At 35.9% G+C, this 15,568-nt stretch overlaps 1 protein-coding gene and 1 long non-coding RNA gene across 2 annotated transcripts; both read right to left on the reverse strand.

The window, feature by feature from the left end:
* Positions 1-2,846: 2,846 nt before the first annotated feature.
* On the reverse strand, positions 2,847-4,828 carry LOC122652208 (putative disease resistance protein RGA3). The gene is made up of 2 exons (XM_043845888.1): positions 3,369-4,828; positions 2,847-2,913 (listed from the first exon to the last, which is right to left on the reverse strand). Exon 1 carries the CDS (start codon positions 4,794-4,796, stop codon positions 3,888-3,890), a length of 909 nt encoding a protein of 302 aa, XP_043701823.1. The 5' UTR covers positions 4,797-4,828; the 3' UTR covers positions 2,847-2,913; positions 3,369-3,887.
* A 273-nt stretch (positions 4,829-5,101) lies between these two features.
* LOC122652353 lies at positions 5,102-15,201 on the reverse strand. The gene is made up of 3 exons (XR_006331587.1): positions 15,187-15,201; positions 8,984-8,986; positions 5,102-5,586 (listed from the first exon to the last, which is right to left on the reverse strand). It is a non-coding gene; the product is annotated as an uncharacterized LOC122652353 (long non-coding RNA).
* Positions 15,202-15,568: the final 367 nt, after the last annotated feature.

Genomic DNA, 15,568 nt, shown 5'->3' on the forward strand with positions numbered 1-15,568 from the left:
AGGTACCAGTAGCACTGCATCCATTATTTGCATTTGTCTAGATCTTACATTTTTTGTTCAAATGAAACATATTCTGTTCCGCCACTGCAACAACAACAAACTCAGCCTTATCCCAACCTAATGGGGTCAGCTACATGGATCCAAACAAAACAAAGGGAAACTGAGTTCTAACAAAAAGAATGGGGAAAGAGAAGATTAGTGGAAAATGGAAAATCGCAAATGACAAATGAAAGACACAATAAGAAAGAAGAAAGATAATAAGATAATAAGAGGGAAGAAGCCCAACCCAGCACGATGGGAGAAACACAGCTAAACGGGGTCCGCTACATGGATCCTTGTCCCCAGTAGGCCCTATCCGAACTCATACTTGAAACAAGACCTAGGCTATGCATGTCCTTCCTCACCACTTCTCCTATGGTCATTTTAAGCTTGCCCCTAGCTCTGTTCCGCCACTGCAATCTTCATAATTGGTAACAGGGGTTTTCACATGGAGTGATGACACAAGAAGTTTTCATTGGATTGTCTTAAACCACCCCCAAAATAAACAAGATGACGCAACTGTCTTTTTGCCGGTAGGCAGAAACCAAGCAATGAAAAGTGGTAACAAGGCAAAACAAATGAACCCATCCTTTGACATGACATTCAATGTAGGGGGTTTGAGGTGGATCTCTAAAAAGTAGATGTTTATATCTTTACTTCCAATGGAAAAAATTTATTGAATCTAAAACAAATCCACTAAAGCTGAGAACCAGGATATTACAATTGGAAATAACCATGGCTAGTTCAATTATATGAAATCTAAAACAAATCAGAATATTTTTAGGCAAACTGAAATCTAAATACTAAAGGAAAAGGAAGTTGATATAGTTGCATCACTCATACAATTGGAGAAAACCATGGCTAGTTTAATCATATGAACCTATAAGAAAAATGCATAGTTTGTTGCATCAGTATTCAGCTAGTTTCAACCCTCTGATCTAGACAATTGGCCCACCCACAGTTCCAAATCTACCCTTGGATATTAGTTAGATGCATAAACATTTTCCAAACAATTTCGTAGTCATCCTTCTACCATTTTATTCACAGACACACTATAGCTTAAATTTCAAATTCAGATTTCAGAAAATTTAAGCAAACAGTCCCAAAATTCATTCTTTCATATGAAAGGGTGACCGATCAGAAGTTAAGCAAAAAAGGAAATCACATTTCACCATTTCAGGAAATGGCAGTATAACAGGTGCATTTGGAAAGAAAAAAAAGTTGCAGAAACCCAAAGAACTTGAAATCAGATATAAGAACCAAACCTTTCAATAGAATTAAAAGTTTAGAGATACACGAACATGGTTTGCTCCCTACAACATAGGTAGTGAGACCTGCCGCATAATTGCCTATAGCTCGGACATGGTCAAGACCATGAGTATATGTAGTTTACAGAGCTTATAGTATTGGTACCTTCATAGACGTGCATGTCTCCCTATAATGAGTCACTGAGCAGTATCACCACTTATGATCGTTGAGGAATACTCAAAGGCCATATGGATTTAAATTGTTTGCATGTAGTGTGTGTGTGTGCACTAATGTAAAAACATGTCTCTCATTTTTCTTTTATATTTGGAAACACAGATATCTCAAATTCATTGAAAGAAAACAAAAAATCTAATTTGAAATATTTATATGGCCAATAATAGGTAAAGCTTTTCTTAACAGGATCCATCCATCTGATTAGGTTTAGTTTGCCATTCAGCACCAAAGAAAGCAAGTTCTTGAACATCATTTACCTGAATTTGGAGGAAGACTGAACGGAGGTATGCAGTAGATAGTGACCAAAACCTGTGATCAAATGACAATTAAATATATATATATATATATATATATATATATATATATATATATATGCCAGGGGAAATTATAAATAAATAGTACATTTATTTTCAATACTTCTTGAATGAATGCTCTTTTTGAGAAATTTTCTTGGCTTTCTTTTATTTTCTTATTCACTTGAGAAACACACTATTTTTTTTGGTAAATAAGGGGTGGGGGGGAGGGGGACAGGATTCGACTGGGAAAGATTGCTATTTGAAAATAAAATCTTAAGCTCCTAATCTTCAAAATTCCAATCGTATATTTTTTTTAAGCTACATAGTTTATAAGCACCTAATTCCTCATCAAGTTCAACTCATTTACCTCAGATTCAGCAAATTCACAATTCGCTTTGAACTCTGAACATAGGTTCTGACAATCTGTAATTCTACATCCTTAAAGTCCATTATGTATTATTCTTTCCTTTGCATCAATCCCTCCAAGACATTGATTTTTTTGTCTGTCACACTACAATGATAAAGAAAATATATTGTTAAATAAATGCATCTCAAAACATATCAGAATGGATAACAATGGACAATAAAGAGTCCAAGTTTGGTGGGGAGAGTAAATAATATGAAGAGCTTCAATAAGGAAGTTACATAATATAAGGCCTTCAACTCTGAATATAGGTTCTGACAATCTGTAATTCTACATCGTTAAAGTCCATTATGTATTATTCTTTCCTTTGCATCAATCCCTCCAAGACTGAATTTCTGTCACACTACAATTGATAAGGAACTATATAGTTAAACAAATGCATCTCAAAACATAACAGAATGGATAACAGTGGACGATAAAGAGTCCAAGTTTGGTGGGGAGATTAAATAATATGAAGAGCTTCAGTAAGGATGTTACATAATATAAGGCCACTAAAATGCCCAAACTTCAGTAAAACTTATGTTTCGACTTTGCCCCATCAGAGTATGGCAAACAGAAGGTGGACGAGAAACCAATCCAAAGCCCAATTAGCCATTAAATGGGCAGGGCAGGGTAGGACAACCCCTCCCCCATCAAACCCATCCAATTTTCATAGCCAATATTTGATGCAACCTCAAAAATAGAAAGCTCTATTATTGATTTTAATGTTCTGTTTTGTTCAAGGTAAAAGCTATGTATAATAGAAATTTGTAGATAAAATCAGTAAAAAAAACTTTAGATTTAAGTAAATTTTATTTTTTTTAAGCGATTTTTACTTGGAATGAACTAAGCTTAAATTTAAGTCTAGGGATAAGAGTTAGAGCTATCAAAATTTAAGATGAGATCAACAGTTAATAAAGAACACAACAGTCCTTGATAAATTGTACGATCCAATGCTCTTAATTGGGGGTAGAACAGTGACTACCTATGGAGTTTTGGCATCTTTTATTTATTTATTTTTTAATTTCAAAGTTTAACTTCATTAGAAATAATTAAATAAATAAAGGATCCAAGAAATTAAAGAGGACATCAGTTGAAAAGCAAATAAATATATATCAATGTAAATTAGAATTGCAGAGAAGTCATACCTTAGAAAATGCTTGTTTACTATTGAATGCATCACCTCCTCTTCTACTCCAAGAGACGGCCCCAACATCCACGGTTTTGTCTCATAGGTATTGGTGATATCTATGATCAGAAGATGACCTTTGGAATGTGGGATATCTTGTGCCAGTCTTCTCCTCCTTCTTTACATCGTCTCTTTAAGACAGGGCAACCATTTATAGAAAGAGTTTGCAAGGCTGTAGTGTGTTTTAAGCTCTCTGGCAAAGACATCAACTGAGGTAGATGGCCAATATGTAGTTCTTGAAGGGAAGTGAGGTGCCAGAAATCCTCCAATTGGAAGAGTTCTAACTCTGGACAATCATCAATCCACAAATCCTCGAGAGCTGTTAAATATCTCATCCCTGATAGAGATGATAGTCCATGACAAGAGTTAATTCTCAATGCCTTTAAAGAGCTCAACACCTGGAATTGGGTCTCATCCTCCCACAAACATTTCATAGCATAACACCTTTCAACCCAAAAGTCTTTAAGAGAGCTAAAGCCTAATTCCCCAGGCCTAATAGACAAACTTGGCAATGTGATGAGGTTGTAGCAGACAGAAAATTCAATTGATCTTGAAGAGCGGAGAGGTTCTGAATTTGTAGCAGTCCATCTGGAATGTTTTCATTTTGCGTTTTTAGTTCTAAACGCTGAAGAGACGGGAGCAATGGGAGAGTTGTCAACTTGTCACAATTCTTAATCTTCATTGACACAAGGCAACGGAGTACTTCTCTTCCTTCTGCAACATTCAACAACAATTCTTCCAGATTTAGCATTTCTTCTAAAACTATGTCTTCCAGCAATGTGAATCCTCCTTTACCCAAGTCATCAACACCACCACTGTAGAACTCAACAGTACCCAAGTGTCGTACAGAATCTATTCTACTTAATTCAAGGAATTTAAGAAGTGGCAGATGCCCAAGAGGCGGGAGATGTTTACATCTCTGACAGTCTTTGAGTACGACACGAACCAAATTTTGGAGCGACAAATCCTCCATCCAACCAGGAAACTTCATGCCCTGGTAGTTTTCTATTTCCAATCTTTTTATGGTTGCTGGGGGCTGGAGGCCTTCTAGCACCTCTTCAGAAGATGCATTTTCTTGGATTATGGGAGTCTGGTCATCAATATATCGAGACCAAGACAGGGTTAAAGAGTCAAGGTTTCTCTTTCTTATCAAATTGGCTTCTTCAGCATCCATTGAATTCTTCATGTTCTCAAGACCTTTTATGTGTAGTGGTCCTCTAAGGTTGTTCAGTCCTTGTAACTCACTGATACCACATCCACCCTTCTTCCCCATAATGAACATGCTTAATGTCTGGAGGTGAATCAGCCGCCCTATCCCTATTGGAATATGACTTAGTGAGTGACATTCACGAATATCCAGGTGCCTAAGGTTCCTCATGGTACTCATGTTTGCAGGCAACTTTTGAGGATATATACATCTGAACAGTATCAATATCTGCAAATTTTTTAGGTTGCTCAAGGATTCAGGTAATTTCGACATCAATCTTGGCCCAGAGAGGTTCAGGTACCTCAAGTGTATCAAATAGGCTACTGAAGATAGCCTATATCCATTATTTGATCTTGACTGACTCAAAGTTGAATTCTGCTGGCAGGGGGCCAACTAGGAGCAGGGTACGTAAGGTTTCAGATTTACGTAAGAATTCATTAATATTAGATGGAAATTCATACAAAGACAAGTGTCCAATCCTTGTCTTGTTAAGGCCAAACATTCATTATCCATAACAGAACATGCAAGATCATGGACTAGATCATGCATCTTACAATACACTGCATTGCCATCACCATCTTCTTTTACATCTTGGAAGAAAGACCTTTGCAGTAACTCATTGAAAATTTTATTCCCCATGTCTTCCAACTCCATTTTACGCTTTTAACTTTTAGATGGAAAAAAACCATTAGCCATCCAGAGATGGACTAACTTTTCCTTCTTCATCCGATAATCCTTTGGGATTATGGAGCAATAAGCGAAACATTGCTTCAGATATGAAGGCAGATGATTGTAGCTCAATCTCAAGGCCGGCAAAATGGTATTTTCTTCATCTTCTGGAAGATCCCAAATTTCACTGTCTCTCACGAACAACCATTCAGTCTCTGTATGTTTGAAACGCATAAGCTTCCTAGAGCCTTTGCAGCCAGAGGTACACCTCTACACTTCTTCACAATCTCCTTACCTGTCACTTCCAAGTTTGAATTCTCACCTCTGCCATTGTCAAATGCGCGTTGCTTGAACAAAGCTCAACAATCGTCCTCTCAGAGTATTTTCAAATGGTGGCCAGGAAATGGGCCCATGAACGACGCTACTTTTTCAATACGAGTGGTTACAAGAATTGAACATCCTTGAATTCCACATGTTAATGAAGACTTCAACATATCCCACTTGTTCTGATCTTCATTCCAAACATCATCTAGGACAAGCAAAAACATCCTCCTACTCAACATCTCACGAAGCCGCCTTTGCATTGGATCCAAGTCCGAGAGATCACATGCAGTTCCACTCAGATTCTATGATTGCTTTGGTAAGCCTTTTCACATCGAAATCATCAGATACACAAACCCAAATTCTGGTTTAAATGATTTTTCACTCTTTCATCGTTGTAGACTAGTTGTGCAAGTGTGGTCTTCCCAAGACCACCTAATCCAATTATTATTATTGGATAAACCAGTAAATTTGGGTTGCTATTGTTGTCCAGCAATAGTTTAATTATCTCTTCTATGTCCTCTTCTCTGTCATAAATTGGGTGTTCAGTAGTCAGAATGGAGCTAGTCTCTCGTTCAGTACTGCTCTCATCAACAGTCCATTCCGCAGTTCCCCGCGGGTTCAAATGAAAATCGGACCTCTCTTAGCAATATCATCAAATCTCCCTCTAATATCTTTAATTCTCTGTCCAATCTTGCGACGAAACTTAAGTTGTTCATAATTAAACCAAGATAAGAAAGAGTGGCTTACCTGGTTGGTACAGTTGCCGCAGTTTCTCATCCGGTCTTCTTCTAATTGAAGTGCTTTGGCCTCACACTCATCTAAGATATCCTCTGCATCATAAGCCGCCTCCTTGAGTTTCTTTAACCAACCTCTGATCGTCTCTTCTTTGAATTGATTCTCGTCAGCATTCTTCAATACATTTCGAATTGTGGCTAAGGCGCTAGAAAGCCTTTCCATCTCTCGATCGACTCCCCATATCAAAGCAAACTCCCCCTGAAGTAGGGAATTGATGCTCTCAAGAACAACTTTAAGAATAGCTGCATCAACCATCTTTTTGGCAGCCTAATTGTCTGATTTGATCAAAGTTGTTTAGGTCTGTGAATTGGAAGGAAACTCTGAATCTGTTTTGTGGGTATGATGGAAATGTGATGCTCAAGATTACAGAGTATAAGCATTTTTTCTTTTCCTTCCGTTCACCTCGTGCTTCCTTCCATCTTATAGACTATTACAAGTCCAATCCAAGAACAACTGTGTCAATGGGATCTGTGTGAGTGGTTCACCTAATTTGGTGTGAGATGGAACCTGTGTGAACAGCTGTGCTCTGTCAATTGGTTAGTATCGTATAGACTGGCCCACCTCAGAGATTTCTAGCCAAAACATCAAGTATATATGGATGATCTCAAATGCACACTAGTGGAGTATTTTGAAGCCCAAGGGCAAGGGCTCATCCTCTTAAGGAAAGAAGCTTACAAGTCAATGCAATGGACCAGCCTTGGGAGGTCAGGCAGTTGGAACCTCGCAGGTGGGAGGAGCCAAGAAAGTCTAAGAGATGGGACTATGGGAGGTGAAGAGGGTGAGGTGTTATTTATTTTTTTGGTAAAAGCACTTTATTTAGAAAACATGAAAGCTCATGGCTTTATGACTAGGGGTGTAAATAAATAGTTGAAATCCGTTTTTGTATTCGTGTTCGACTATTCGTATCCGTTCAGCATTATCCGAATCCGTTCGAAAGCTAAATAGATGCAGATACGGATAGGTTATAGCTATCCAAAAAGCTATATTTACATATAAACGGATAAAATATCCAGTCCATATCTGTGTCTGTATCCGTTTAGCACTATCCAAATCCGTCCAAAAGCTAATCGGATGTGGATGCGGATATAGCACTATCCAAGGCGAATCTGATCCGTTGACATCCCCATGTATGACACAAATCCATTAGCCATGGATCAAAAATAGGCAACACCATCGTGTACATTACTGAAAAGGTCTTCCTTGCCTAAGAGTCCGCATAACTGTTAATCTCCCTTGAAACAAAACTGAAGACACAACTTTCAAAACAAGAAGATAGATATATAGCATCCTCCAAGGGTGAGGTGTTGCTACCGTGCAAAAAATCTTAATTTGGCGATTCTGCAGCAACGGTCACTGCTGTCATCATCGACAAGATACCCTGGTGTTTTCTTCAGACTTGGTGGTTGATCTCTCCTTTCCTTGATTCAATTCAATGGAGAATCACCCATTGTTACCGGGAAGCAAACTCAGTAGCAGATGCGGTTAGCAAATCAAGCGGCAAAACAAAAAATCTCAAGCACTTGGCAAGTCACTCCTAATTTCATTGCTCAGACTATTTCTTCTGAAGCGCTAGGCAGGCCCTATTATAGACTTCCATAATTTTATTTTTTGGAGCATTGGGATTTTTCCAGTTATTCTCCAGTTTCACCTTTTGCTGATGGCAATGCCGAAGGTGAAAGGTCAGACTTCTGAGAAGGATTTTTTATAGTTTTCCAGTTATTTATGTAACATCATTTCATTTACATTAATACATACTTTGCTGACCTTTAGCAAAAAAAATATATTTCTTCCTTTCCTTTCGTTCACAACTACGAGTCAGTCAGTAGTAATGTATAATGTTAGGTGCTTGACTTGATTTTTGCAGGTATGTGTGTGGACAGAAACGTTTCTCGTGCTCCCTTCGATCTTGGACTATTGTAATTCCAGTCCAAGAACAACTGTGTGGACAGAAATCTCATGCTCCCTTCCATCTTGGACTATTTTAAATCCAGTCCAAGAATAGTTTGTCATATGGATTAGATGAATTTCAACTCAAACTACTGCCCCAGACATGTTTAGTTTGTCACTTAAAGTATATGAATTTTAACTCAAACCACAGTCAGTAGTAATGTGTAATGTTGGTACCAAAGTATTCCAAATTAACAAAAACATAAAAAGTATTTGACTCAGAAATACTAATTTGGAACAGAAGTGCTGCCATACAGCCCCTTAAAGCACGCATGAGTAAAGAGTCAAGCCCATTACTAGAAGTCCAGGTAACCCACAAAGACCGACCAAGCAGAGTTTAGGTTCAGACTGGGCCAGGTCTTATTTGGCCCAAATTAATTACCTTGAAAATCTTAGAATTCATAATACCTGGGTAATAGGTCTGCTATAAGTCCCACAACATTTTGGGACACCTATTCATCACCACTATCCGGAGTGACAAAATGAGATCTATAATACCCAGTTCTCAACCGTTCCTCAAGACTTAGATTTTCTTGGTGAATTTTCGAAGTTTAATTTTAATGCATTGTCAATTTCATTTGGGTTGACATTAATTGGGTTGAAATTTGACATGTGAATAAGGGCCTTGCGACCTACTTGTCCACCAAATTGATGTTTTACCCAACCTAACTCGTGACTGATACTAGGGTAATTCCTGGTTGCTCTGTATACGAAACAATTTCTTTACAAAAAAATAAATTTGACATTGAAGTAGCCACCTTCATCAAAAGTTGATGAAACTGAAACCTTTGGCTTGAAGACTTCTATATAAGAGATACGGTAGGTTTATGATTAATGTTGGGGGAGATGGTTCTCTGAGAAAGTAGGCGCAGAGGCCGGACTGCACCAATGTGCTGCGCGTAATGGTTTCATACATAGAAGTGTAGTGAGGTCATTTTATGTGAAGAGAAGAGAGATAGATAGAGAAGGTACGTGGTCAACATAGCGTACCTTCCCCCAACGGCTCTAAGAATCTTTCTATAATGTTTGTGGATCCTAGACCCTAATCTCGGAGGTGACTCTTTGTCATTGAGACCTTAGACCTCCTCTCTCAAAAATGGGTCTTTCAAAACCCGTTGTTCTCAGAACGGGTTCCTCTAGGGTGGGATTTACAAACTCAGAGCCAAACAGGGTCTAGATCTAGGCTGAGACCTTGGGTTGAGTTTGGCTCAGCCATGCGGTGTACTCTATACGTATCGTAAATGTATACATGATTGTTTTGCTTCTCTTCAAAATTATGTTTTCTTATATATTGTAATGGTTTAATTGTGAGATCCTGGACATCCATTTTTTTTTTTTTTTTTAAAAAAAAAATCAGTTATGTTTTCAATAAGTAAATTCAAGGTAATTTCCTTGAAAATAAAGGATGAATGGTGAAAGCATAGTCCACTTTACTATGTCTTTCCATTGTTTCATTAAATTTACATATCAATTATGAGCTTTGCCTTTTGATGATGAAGTCCATTCTTTGTATCAAGAGTCCTAGACAAAGTAATGATCTAGGACACACCTTAATGGCTAAAAGGGCCTACATATTTTTAGTAACTGGTTATATTACTAACTCACAAGTCACCTTCAAAACCAACTTGTTGGATTTTATGAATTTTGATGTAAGCTTTTCCTTTATTAGTGAAATATCATTTGGATTTTCTACATAACAAATTTCATCACCTTTCTAAAAAAAAAATTATATAGCTTGGGCTGTATGGATGGGCCTAGGGGTACAACTGTTCTCTGGGTTTAGATAGCTTGGGCCCAACCCAAGGTGTGTGAAATCCCTCTCACAGGCCTACTTTTCTGGGCCCAAGATAAAAAAATTTTTAAAGCGGGCTTCCAGTGGGCTCATATCTAAGTTACTGTAACACAATAGTACAAGGGGACAAGGCACCTAGTAAAGTATACTTCTAAACTAGAGCTAAGTTTAGAATCACTTGGGAGTCAGGAGCCATTTTCTTCATTGTCTCTTTTATTTTCTGAGAGATGTGTGTGGTCGTTTCTTTTCTGAACAAATCGAAGAACCTATGGTTGAACTCATCCTTGGCTACTATGAAACATACTGGCCTTGCGTTGCAGAAGGAACGTTCTGTTTTGAATTGGAAGGTGACACTGAGAGCAAGCAACCTCGTTTTGCCCTTTTCTTCACGATACGGCCATGCTCACTTAGAGGAATCAAAACCTAGTGAAGTGAAGAAAACAAGCAAAAACATCTTTAATGGGTTAGAAGACTATTTCCCTTCATGGGCCATGGGCTCGGTTGATGCACTAAAATTTTATTTCTTTAAAAGAATTTATTTCTCTATGAAAAAAATAAAAAGAGGCCCATTAGGTAAACTATATGAGAACAGTTTGGTCAACGCATCAAGATTTGTAGTGTAATGTGATTAGAGATCCAGGGATAAATTCCACGTGCAAAGTAGAGAAGGAATTTGGTTTTAAGGGTATTACATTTTTCTATATTGCCTAAACAAAGATATTATTGAATTGTTCTTCCACTATCCATTAACTATTATATTTAAAAGCTTCCATCTTCTCCTAATTAAACAATCTAGAAATTAAGCAAATAAGCAAATATAAATATTTAACCACTATAAGTAGATGGTCATTGTTGCAACTATTTTTTTTTCTCTTTTCCCCATAAGCTAATTTAGACAAGTTGGATTATGATAGTCTTGAAAAATGGAATTTGACCTAATGAAATCATTTAATATTAATTAAGAAATACTTTGTGAAGCTCTACCCTAATTTGTTTTGTTAGATTAATATAGGTGACATTGGTGGGTATGGAAAATACTAATTATTAAAAATCTCAAGAGTGTGATATGCAATTAGCTAGAACCTTGTGCCTTCCCAACTCAGGACCACATGCGTGCAAGAGAGAGGGAGAGAGAATATAAAAAATAGCATTAAAAGCCACAATTTAAAAAAAAATATTTAAAAAAAGGTCCCTTGTATCTCAGTAATGCACATGGTTATCTATTGATTAATAAGCCAATTAGGTTATAATATTTGCTTTTTCTTTTCAAGTATAAATAAAAATATGGGAAAAAGTTCCCTACGATGCTAGTGTACTATCGATTTCTCACGCTAATCTTTTTATTATTATTTCCTCTCTCCTATCTTGATTCGGGCTCATGTGGATTATGTCATTTTCTACACTGCTATTGGTATGGCGTGAGAGAATCCTCCCACGTTGGCGTTGTGAGAAACCTTTTACCATAAAATAATTACCTCGTGAGATTTGATGGTAGAGATTCACCCCTTTCTAAATGTGCATTAGGGATACAACCACCTCCAAATAACACTTAATGTAGGATTAAAAATGAGCCATGTGTTTGATTTATATATACAAATTATTAATATTAACAATGCATGCACTCAATATGCCATGTGCCTCGACAATTATACTTTTTAAGGTATCAACAACTCCTCGAGTTCTGTAAAAAACAAATTCTTAGATTGAGAGCTGTGAATGAGTTTTTATCATATGCAGTTACTGCACGGTGCAGTACTGCATCGTGCGGCGGCTGCAGAGGTCATGTCCACCATGTGGGGTCCGTTGTGCCACATGGCCTCTGTTGCGCAGCACGATGCAGTACTGCACCGTGCAGTTACAAGAGAGGACAACGATTCGCTGTGAACAAGGTTTTCAAGGGATAATTAATCAAGTACCAAACATTTAAGAACAAGTTAAGTATTGGTTTATTAATTACTTAAGATGATCGAGGACCACATTGGTATATCTTTTGACTATAAGTTGTGTTCATAAATATGAAAAGAATAATCTTATGTGGTCCCGATAAGAAGAAATATTTTTTTAGAAAGATTTTATTAAGGGTTGAAGAGGGGAAAAAATAGGGATGAAAAGCCCTCAAGTTATACAAAGCCCTTAAGAAACATGGCCAAAAAGCAATAGTATTAATTTTAAAAAAGATTGGGGAAGATATTTGTACATGGGAGATTTTTTTATCGATTTCGTCAAATAGAAAGAATAGGGGTATTTATGTCATTTAATATAAATTGTGCACATACACAATCATGCATGAAAAGTTTTGCCTAAACTTTAATAGAATTGTATGCACAAGAAACCTTTCAATCTGGATGGAAATAGAAGGAAAATTCATGTTCTCAACCTTTGTCTAAGCTTTAATAGTATGTTAGCACAAGCCTACTGCTCTAATACTTGGCAATAGAGAAATGTAGAATAGATTCAATTCTAAGTTCATGATACACATTCTTATAGTTATACAAGAAGCCCTGAAAGGTACCTTCTCGCTAGAATACTGATTACCATGGATGCAAAAGAGTTTTAAGATTAAGTTTTCCTTCACCCATAGTAATTTTACGCCATATATAATTGGAGTACTCTTGGTTCATAATTCTCCCCTCTTCCCTCCCCCCTATTATTCATTGTTCGAAATGTCCTTCTCTAATCCAATCAGAGGGTCAAATATTAGAGTGGATAAAAAATCTCTCTTTGCCATGGGTGGAGAGAAACTAATCCGAAGACTTATTATCCCATACGGTTTTAAATAAAGAATTTTTTTATTGACACCCTTAACAAGTCAAAAAATTTAAAACCTTATTTTTTGTTTTTTTAGTACAACACTTTTTTTTTCTAATGAAGGTAAATAATGTTAATTTCATATAAAAAAATACTACATTAAAATGAGTTTTAATTTTTTGAGAAAAGTTTTTATCTTTGCATTAAATAACTTTTGATAATGAGACAAGATGCAATTAAAATTAGGTTTCAAGGTCTAAGCAGACTTATAGAGGTATCATTCAAACACTCTCTTTAAATAAAACTATAGAAACACCAAGGAATTGAAGCTCACTTTCTTCATGCATTTTTTCCCCTCTGTAAATAAAACTATAGAAACACCAAGGAATTGAAGCTCACTTTCTTCATGCATTTTTTCCCCTCACCCAACCCCCTCTTCCACCCCCATAACAAGTAGAGAATAGTCATTACAATGAATTGAGTCAGCAACTCCCCATAAATTTATGAACAATTCTATAACATTAATTTTTTTTTTTATTGGTAAAAATTCTAAAACATTCATATGAGCAATGATAATTATATTCAATAAGAAGAATTTATTACTTAAACTTGGTACATGAATGTGATGATTAAAATATGTTTTTTTTTCTTTTAGTTGCTTACAAGAATTAAGGAATTTGTTTCTTTATATAAATCAAAAAGCCAAATCTCTGGTTAATTTTTTTCTAAATAATTTATTAGATCTGGTGGATGGGTAACTCAAATAAAATTTATATTGTAGGATGGTCCCGTGTACTTGTTATAATACTTTTTAATTGCACAACATGGGAGTGGGGTGAAGGCTATTCTTGTAAGGACCGACCTACGTTTAACCTAAAATTAAAGAAAAAAATAATTCTTGGTATAGAGATCACATGCAGGTGTTTGCCTGTTGTGTGGTACCAATTTGCATAGTCCATATTGAATGGCTTCTCCATATAAAGACTTGAACCCTATGGACCCGTTTGTTTGTTGGGGTTCTGAAGATCTTGAAGCTTGTGGCTGAAATGGTTTTCTTTAAAATGATCAAGTAGAAGTAGACTTAATGAGTAAAATCAAATGTTTCTAATTCAAGATTCAATTGGTCAATCATTCAAAGACTACTAAATGGCCAACATATTTCTAGCAGTGTTGAAAACTTAATCTTCAAATTGCCCCCCATGTTGTTTACCAAAAAAATAAGTACCCCATGTTTGCTAAGTAATTCTTGATCTTCCACCACAAATATTTCATGGAATTTCAAAATTAACAAAAAATAAAATATTCTACCACTTGCTCAATTAATAAAGAGTTTTTTTTTTTTTGGGGTCCTTTTCTCTCTTTTTATGTTACACTTTAATCATATATATTTTTGTTTTATTGTAAGAGAAAAAGAGTAATGTCAAACTTGCTACTCCACACATAGGGATTTAGTTCACACTTCACAGTACTGGATCGGGTATTGGCTGATTCCGAAATTAATGTTGTTGATATGTAATATTTTATTGGGTTGGATCTCATAGATTTGCCCCCCAAAACATTTTTATTCCCCTTTTTTTTTTTTTTTTTTTGACTATTTTTCCCTTCAAAATATAGACTAGTTATTAGTATCGATATTGACATCGATCATGGTTGATTGTTACTTGTTACTGATACAAATCTGATATAATCCTAAAACCCTAAGTTCAAGACTCTGATTCTTATGAGGGCATTTCGATAACTTTTTTTTAACTTGAAGTTAAATTTCAGAACAACATATGTTTAAAGGGATGTGAAATACATATGGCCATCCAATAAATAAAAGGCAATTAAAATTTTTTATTCTATACCAGCATGTAATTTATTGTCGCTTATAATGTGATGCGACAATTTCAATCATGGTGTGAATTAGTCGCACATTATATTTCAGACTTAGATTAAATCATATATTTTTTTGTAGCATATAATCATATATTCTCTCATGTATGTCCATGTGACTTCTTTCTATTAATTAGAAATTTTCAAATGCAATCTTAAATTCTTTAAAGGTTTTTTTTTTATCAATTGAAAAACTTTTTGCAAATTAAAACTTGAATTGTGAGCAAAAGAACTTTGTGGTTACCTATTTACAATTTTTTTCATGCTTGTCCAATGTGTCATGTGTCATAACTTGCAATCAGGTAGTGTTCTTTACCAATAATAATTAGTAAAGGTTATCAGGTTGATATTACCATTGAGATTCTTGGCCTGTAGTACATTCATTATAAGAGTAATATAATGAAATGCATTGAAATTTACTCAAGCTAGCATTTTTTTTATTTGGTAAAGAAATTACTATTAGAAATTGATCTTCCATTATTTGGAACATTAAGTACAAATGTTTTAAAATAGGAAACCCAAAGAAAAAAAGGATGGGTTGAGCGATTATCATGCTGCACTCAATTCACATGTTATCACATGGATTTGATACAAATCTAATGGTTGATAGACGAACTCAATTCAAAATTAATCGTTGAAAATAAAAAATATCAGATCGTCATCCACTAATTATTGGATTTACATCAAATCCACGTGATCGCCTTTGAATTGAGCACAGCAGGATGGTGCTCAACCCCACGCAGCAGAAGATTCAAATCCAAAGAAGAAAAAAACATCGTTTTCGATTCTCCACTTCAGAGTC

Source organism: Telopea speciosissima, chromosome 2, assembly GCF_018873765.1.
Source record: "Telopea speciosissima isolate NSW1024214 ecotype Mountain lineage chromosome 2, Tspe_v1, whole genome shotgun sequence".
Classification (NCBI taxonomy): Eukaryota; Viridiplantae; Streptophyta; class Magnoliopsida; order Proteales; family Proteaceae; genus Telopea; species Telopea speciosissima.

What these genes read in the sequence shown, in the direction of transcription:
- LOC122652208 (XM_043845888.1), bottom strand. Translation starts at nt 4,796, where the DNA reads ATGAGTACCATGAGGAACCTTAGGCACCTGGATATTCGTGAATGTCAC.